At 59.4% G+C, this 7203-nt stretch overlaps 1 protein-coding gene and 1 long non-coding RNA gene across 8 annotated transcripts in view; one reads left to right on the plus strand and one right to left on the minus strand.

The window, feature by feature from the left end:
• Positions 1 to 7203, minus strand: part of LOC113259872 (uncharacterized) — a 40482-nt gene that overhangs the window by 28689 nt on the left and 4590 nt on the right. For 3 of the 4 annotated variants that reach the window (XR_008960840.1, XR_008960839.1, XR_003317732.4), the window contains exon 1: positions 5121 to 6458. This is a non-coding gene — a long non-coding RNA (uncharacterized LOC113259872). Of the gene's footprint in view, positions 1 to 5120; positions 6459 to 7203 lie in introns of those variants that run through there. The other variant, XR_008960841.1, reaches the window with a different exon arrangement.
• The window catches only part of FLI1 (Fli-1 proto-oncogene, ETS transcription factor), a 122259-nt gene that overhangs the window by 2306 nt on the left and 112750 nt on the right, over positions 1 to 7203 (plus strand). The window contains exon 1 of one of the 4 annotated variants that reach the window (XM_057316587.1): positions 5248 to 5270. The exons of 1 other annotated variant lie outside the window; for it this stretch is intronic. Coding sequence is in view for 2 of the 3 variants with exons in the window: in XM_026505415.4 (XP_026361200.1) it covers positions 6768 to 6785 (18 nt within the window). In the remaining variant the exon portion in view is untranslated. Of the gene's footprint in view, positions 1 to 5247; positions 5271 to 6380; positions 6786 to 7203 lie in introns of those variants that run through there. 2 more of the 4 variants (XM_026505415.4, XM_048217047.2) reach the window with 2 other exon arrangements.

The following is a 7203-nucleotide window of genomic DNA, read 5'->3' on the forward strand; positions in this document are numbered from 1 at the left end:
GGGTAGCAGCCGGGAGCGGGGACGGTCTGAGCTTTCCCTAGTTGGGAGGAGGAAGGGCCCACCGCGGTTCTGCAAACCTACCGGTCAGGTCCCGGCCCCGCCCCCTTCTCCCTGAAACCCCGCCCCTAAGGGGGCCCCCACCCCCACCTGCGTGCCCGGGCCCAGCTCCCTCCGGTGTCCCGAGTGCCACCGAAGTGTGGGACAGTCTGCCGGCACGTGGCCACCTCGATGGCGTGCGGCTCTCTGGAAGCGCCACTTTTGCGTTCGGCCCTCCTCCCATTTCTCTAAAGGGAAATTTGTGGAGACAGGTTAGCATCCGCCCCATCCCCACCCTCTTCGGAGGTCTAGAAGAGTTTTATAGTCACTTTGGGGAGGTCAGGTCCTGGAGCCTTGGAGCGGGTAAGAGGTGTTTACTCTATAATGAATGAATGAAAAATAAGTGAATCGATGTATCAACAATCAATAAATGGTTGGCGGGACGGAGGGCTCCCAGGAGGTGGCGAGGCGCACACAGGGAGACTAAAGCGTGCTGGCGTCCAGTTTTCCGGAGAGGTTCGGCAGGCTGTGACCCCTCCCGCCCCGCCACTCCCAGCCCTGGAAGCTAAGGGAGCTCTTGTCTCCAGCCTGGCCCCAAAGACTGCAAGTGGCCCCGGGGTGGGGAGTTGCAGTCTCTCTCCCATCCACAGCCCACCCCCGGTCTGCACACACCCGGGGACCCAAAACCGGGATGAGGAACCCCAGATAGGCAAGTGGGAGCCCAGGAGACTGACCCAGGCTGAGAGTCAGAGAAAAAGCAAACGGCCCAGGAGAACAGATTGGTCCGGAGTGGGAAGCAGGGAGAGAGGCGGCAGTCTAGGAGCCCTGGGCAGCCAAAGGAGCGGCTCGCCGCAGGAGCTCTTTTCAAGGGGGAAAAATGGATTTTTCAGCAGCCACAAAGTTTGTATTGTTGCACAAAGGGGTGCATTGATGGCGGCGAAAGGTCTGCGTAGCAGGGACAATCTTGGGTCTGTTTCTCCGACTCCCTACATCGACCATTTGCCAGAGGGGCACAAACAGTCCCCGGCTGCCAAGCCCCTTGCCATTCTGCGTCAGGAACCTCCGAGGTTGTTGACAAACACCGCGCGGGCCCAGGCGCCCAGGCCCGGAGCCTGGAGCCCAGCCGGCCTCAGCAGCCAAGGGTGCCCACTCCACCCGGCAGCGATCCGGGTTCTGAGAACCCTCAGAGTGCTCGGGGAGTTTCCGCAGGAGAGCGCTGCGCCGGCTATGAGGCTGGAAAGTGCAAGAGAAAGGGAGGGAGGGAGGGGAGCAGGGTGACTCTTAAAGACAATGACAACGCAGTACGTGAATGATGGTGGTAACATTAAGGTAGCCCTTACCTTTGCCAGGCCCTGTTCTAAGCATTGTATTTGTACTAACTCATTTAATATTAATAACAACCCTAGGGGGTAATCCATTTTGCAGATGAGAAACTGAGGTCTTGAGAGGTTAAGGTAACACAGCTTGTGAAGGGTGGGGCCCAGCTACAAATAATAAGGGCAGAATTGTGCTGTCAAGCAAATCCTAGACACTCATTTCAGGTTTAGGACAGCCAGCCCTTTGAGGATTAGGTCCTATTACAACACCAACGTACAGATGAAGACACTGAGGCACAGAGAGGTTAAGGAACGTGTTGAAGTCCACAGAGCCCGAATTCAAACCCTAGGATGTTCCACGTGCAGATACCGGGAGTCATCCTGCCCCCGCACTGTGCAGATCACTTGTCAGTCTCAGCTCTGGGAGCACAACCCGGAAGGCTCCTCGCCCGCCCCACGCAGACTGGCTGGGTCCTCCACTTGCCCTCTTTGCGAGTTTTCCAGACTCCTTGCTCTCCCTCCTTCACCACCTAGCCCGCTGGTTCAGCCCATGCTACATTCTGGAGGCGACAGCCCCCCTCCCCAAAACCAGACCAAAGGAGGCTTATGGCCCCAGAAAGTTCACTGCGACACGGCCCAGGGGCAGCATCTGGCGGGCAGGTCCCGCAGCGGCGTTTCAAGGACACAGGTCTGTACTTAGAATAAATGCTGTTTGCGGAGGCTGGGAAGCAGGGCGGACGGAGATTGGAGAGACTGACAAGCTCCCATGCCCCCCCCCCCAAGGCCCCAGTCTAGGCGCCGGGGCTGGGTGAGAGCCCCAGCACCTGGCTGGTCTCCACCTCTTGTCAGCCTGCGCTCTCTGGTCGGCCTCGGACTCCCTCGGGATTTCCTCGTCGACGCCGCGTGGTCTGGGGACCCGGCCCGGAGCGCCTCGGGCTCGGGGCGCAGAGACCCTCCCCCAGCCGGGCCAGCCGGCCCCTGGCCCTCCCGCCGCCGCGGCCTCCCACGTAGCGTTTTGAACCCGCTTGGCGCTAAGGCAAGAACGAGCGTGGGGAGCGGGCAGGGCGAGCAGAGGCTCTAAATCTTCCTTCAATCTGTGAGTAGATGAAGTCTGAGAAACAAATTCAAAGCAGGCGCGCCTGCAGAGCCTTCCTGCAGAAATATTCCCCGGCATTCAAGCGCATCCAGGGGCGGCTCGAGCTGCCTTGTTTGGCTAAGGTCAGACGAGACTCGAGTTCTCCAATAAAAATAAATCTCAAATTAATTATGGCCTCGAGCGAGGGGCCAGACACTTGAAGCTGCAGTTGTGCAGTCTGGAGTTTTGGCGCTCGCTCGCCCGTCCCTCCCCCTCGCCCCCGCCTCTCCCCCCCCACACCCCCCGCCCTTGCCAGCTCGAATACCAGCCGAGGCCGAGCTGGACCCGAGGGGCGGGGGAGGAGGGAGGACGCAGGGAGAAGGATCCGCCCCAGACGCTCTGCCAAGCCTGGCATCTTTCGGGGTTTCAAGTGACGGAGCAGTCCCCGGGTCCGGAGGCACCGCGGGGACCCGGCTCCGATTGTCGCGTCCTCCCACCCCCAACCTGGGCTGGGACCAAAGAAGCCCAGGAAGTCGCGTCTGGAAAGTCTTGACCGGGTCAAAAGGGCTGACATTGAGCGAGCCAAGACACGTTTCACCCAGCCGCTCCTCTCCCGGGGGGAAGCACGACTTCCGCATCTTTGAAAATACTGTCAAGTGCGGACGGTGCGAGGCAAGTCACCCGAACAAAGTTTCAGCGAAAATGCTCGAAATCCACATGTTTCCTAAATATTCGCCCGCTGTGTGCATGTTTTCTGTACTGACCCTAGGCTTAGAAATGTGTCATGAGTTGTTTTGTGGGTCCCCCAATTGGTAGCTTTTGTTTTAAATGCTGGCCGGGCTTCCTTGGCTGCCAGAGCTCCCCGACTTGAAAGCCGGTCGGGGCTGGTGGAATGGGCGCTGATGGTGGCAGGCACCGTCTCCTGGGCACCAGCCCTGCCCAGTCTGGGAAAGGCAGGCAGGACAGTCTCTGGTGAGCCAGGAAAGAGGGTGTGTGCAAGTGTGTGGGCTGGGGTAACCAGTCCCTAGCTAAGCTAGGAGAAAGGAGAGGGCAGAGAGGGGAGAGAGAAAGGGGAGGGAAAGAGGGAAGAAGGGGAGGGGTTTCACCTCCCCAGCTCAAAGACAGTTTTCATTTGTAGCGGGCCTTACCACAGGCTCTCTATCAATTTGTCTCAATGCAAACATTCAAAATATTCTCTTTGGCTGCTCGTGAAAACAATGTGAGCTGCCAGGATCAAACCATCTTTCCAGATGTCTGGTGGTAACCACATGAAACAGGGCAGACTTGTTTACTGTTGTGTTTGGTTAGGGCTTTTTCCCCCTTCGGGATTTAAAATAGAAGCAGCAGCAGGAGTTGAGCCTCAAACCCAGAGTTACATAAGTGGGGCAAACTTGCCCACCAGCATGTCAATATGGGGTGGAGGGAGCCTCAAATCCCTCCGAGAGCTGTTGTTCCCAGTTGGGGGGTTCTTCTTTCTGGGTGGAGGACCTCGTGAATGGACAGGAGCTCCTCACGGAGGGGCTGGTAAATAGCAAAAGGCATGGCATGGCAAAAGGCCAGTCAGTGAGTCACAAAGGGGTGACAGTTATGCCAATGTCAGCCTCTCCCCCCCCAATCTTCAAAATTATGAAATTGCCATAGCTTTGGCTTTCCGGGAGAAACAGAAAGTGCTATTGAGTTCGACAGCTAAAACAAGAGGGCAAGTCCTCATTTAAATGTAGTTTCACACTGAGCAGCTCCCAATGGGAGAGGCAGCTCCTGCTAAAAGGAGTTGGGGGTGCTAGGGGTGTGGGGGTGACTGCCCTGATCAGTGCAGTGAAGATGAGAATATGTTTTTGGCCAGGCCTCATGGGAGTTGGAAAGAGAAACCTAGCCAACATTTTTGCAGTAGAGGTGACTTCTCCAGCACTAGGAGGAGTGTGTAAGGAAGGGGGAGCGGCTGGCTGGTGTGGGGTGGCCATTAACAACCTCAGTGTTTGCCCAGGACCAGGAAGGGGGCCTCCCGGTGGTGGAGTTGGAATCCCTTCTGCCTGAAAGAGGGGCAATGTGGCTGGGGGTGCCGGGTTTCTGGCCAGGTCTGGGTGGGAAAGCGGTCTCCCCGCACCCTCCTGAAAGCCCTGTTGTCGTTTGAAGGTCGGCAGAGTCTGGGCTGAAAAGGAAACAATTTGGGGTTTGAAAGGATGTAATTCATTCTTCCTTTCCCTTTAACCTCTTTCCTCTCTGGAAAGCATGTGGAAAAGCTGAAGGGAAGAGTGAGAGGGCAGGCGGCCGGCTGAGGGGAGGAAAGGGTTAAGCCTGATTTCTTTTAATTGAACTCCAGAACTGGTGGCCCCAGGCAAAGGGGGGGGGGACTGACCCCGCTAGCGGTAACCAGATGTGGCGGTCCCAGGGGAGCCCCGGAGCAGACCCCTGGATTGAGAAGCAGACAGGAGGTGGGGGGGGGATCGGCCCGGCCCCCATCCCACCCCCCACCCCACCCCCACCTCACTCCCCCATAAGCACACCGAGTCTCAATTGCTGGCAGGCTGCACCCGCCACTCCAGGTCTGGTCACGTTCAGACCCGCGTCTGTATTCGAACCCAAAATTGGAGCTGAATTGATGAGACTAATTTCGAGAGGGGGGTGGGGGGGAGGGAGGCGAGCTAGCTTTCTGGCTCAATTGCTCCAGAAGAAATAAAGAATTAATAAGTCACCTTTTTCGCTGCTGTGGACACCCTTTTGAACTTTTTTTTCTTTCCAACTGACTCGGATCTCCTCTGGATTTTTTTTTTTCCTCCTTCCCCGGGTGGACTCTTAAATAAAAGTGAAAAAGTCCAAAGCGTGGTCTGGAGAGCGTGGACAAGGTAACCTGTTTCGGAGGTTGGGGAGAAGGGAGTCAGGCCGAGAGCGCCCGGGGGTGGGGTGGGGGTCCCCTCGCTGCGCCTGGACTCCTGAGTCTGCCGCAACCCGAGCGTTCGGCGGCACCGCAGGGGGACAGGGGAGGTCTCCGGGTGGCGGAGACCGACACTGCGCGCCGAGGGCCGGCTGGCCTCAGGGCTGGTTGGGGATGATGGTCCCGAGCACTGACCCCGGGGGCTCACCCGGGGGGGAAGTCTGAGTCTGTGCGGCGATCTTGCGTGCTGCGCTCTGGAGACCTGCTGACCAGCGTGGAGGGAATGTCCTGCGGTGCTGTGGCTTTCTCAGTGCTCGGAGTAGCATTGCATAGGCGGCTCTGACCGAGCGCCGGCACTTGGGCCATCCGGTCCAGGTAAAGTGCGAAGGGTTTGACCCTAGGAGGCGCGGGTAGGTGGCCCTGGGTGCCTCCGGTCCCGGCCCTGGGCGGGCGCCGGGAACTCTCCAGGAGCAAAGGGCCGAGGAGCGCTGCCCGTGAGGGCGCCCTTCTGCTAACAATGCGCTGGGAGCCTAGTCCGCGCCCCCGACGGTGGGGTCCTTCCGAAAGCGCCCCGAGTCCGCGTCCACCGGTGAACCGCTCAGAGCCTGCGGCGACTTGGCAGCCGAGGGCCCGAGTGGAAAAATTCCCATTGGATGCATTTTTTAATGGTTGGTTTGCTTCGGTCTGCGTCCGGATCTTCCCCGGCAGTAGGCTCCAGGTTATCCCCAGCCCGAGTTAACTCCCCCCCCAACCCCCAGTAAGTTTGACTCCGGCTGGAAAAAGCATTAATGAATGTATCTGTGGGAAGAAACGGAAAGTGAATGAGTCAGGAGGGCCACCTTCGGCCAACGGCCCCGGGAAAAGGAAGGAGGCCAAAGACGTTTGGTTTTGGACTTTTGGGGAAGGTGTTGGGGGTGGGGGTGCAGCTTGCGGGGATCAGGGCGCGGGCGCCGGGCGTGGATCCCGGCATTGTTCCCAGCTCGCTCTTATCTCCCAGGAGCAAGTATCCTGTGTGCGCTGCGCATGAATGTATCTGGGCATCTCCGGGTATATTTATATAGTGTGTGTGATGCGAAAAGCAGGACCAGCAGAGGGGAGGAAGAGGGGGTGTGGGGGGAGGGAAGACGAGGGAGAGCAGAGGGGAGAGGAGAGGAGAGCGCGAGACAGCGAGAGAGAGAGAGAGAGAGAGAGAGAGAGAGAGATAGGACTTCCTCCCCGATTCGCAAAGTGAAGTCACTTCCCAAAATTAGCTGAAAAAAAGTTTCATCCGGTTAACTGTCTCTTTTTCGCTCCGCTACAACAACAAACGTGCACAGGGGAGCGAGGGCAGGGCGCTCGTGGGGGGCACGCAGGGAGGGCCCAGGGCGCCAGGGAGGCCGCGCCGGGCTAATCCGAAGGGGCTGCGAGGTCAGGCTGTAACCGGGTCAATGTGTGGAATATTGGGGGGCTCGGCTGCAGACTTGGCCAAATGGACGGGACTATTAAGGTAAGCGATGGGGCAGTGGGCGCGGGAGCGGCGGGGCCGGTCGGGGCGGTGAGGCAGCGGGCAGGCTTGGCGCGGGGCGCCGGGGTCCCGGAAGACGTGGCCACTCTCCCTTCCTTCCGTGCCCCGGCTTCGCGCGGTCTCCTCCCGCGCTCGGGTGGCGCGTCTCACTCGCGGGGGCGACCCTCCGGGCTCACCACAGACAGCGATCTCCCCCGCACCCCTTGTCCCAAAGCTGCGCCCGGCCCCTACCTACGCGCTGCGGGCCGGGCTGCGGGCGGGGGTCCGCGCGAAACCTAGGGACCTCGGGTGCGGATCCAAGCCCGGGGCCAGAGACCTCCGGGTCCACCACTCCCACCGGGCAAGTTGGGCGCCTTGGCCCCGGCGCTGGGCACTCGCCTGGCGGCCGGCTTTTTCTTAC

This window comes from Ursus arctos, unplaced genomic scaffold, assembly GCF_023065955.2.
Source record: "Ursus arctos isolate Adak ecotype North America unplaced genomic scaffold, UrsArc2.0 scaffold_22, whole genome shotgun sequence".
Taxonomy (NCBI): Eukaryota; Metazoa; Chordata; class Mammalia; order Carnivora; family Ursidae; genus Ursus; species Ursus arctos.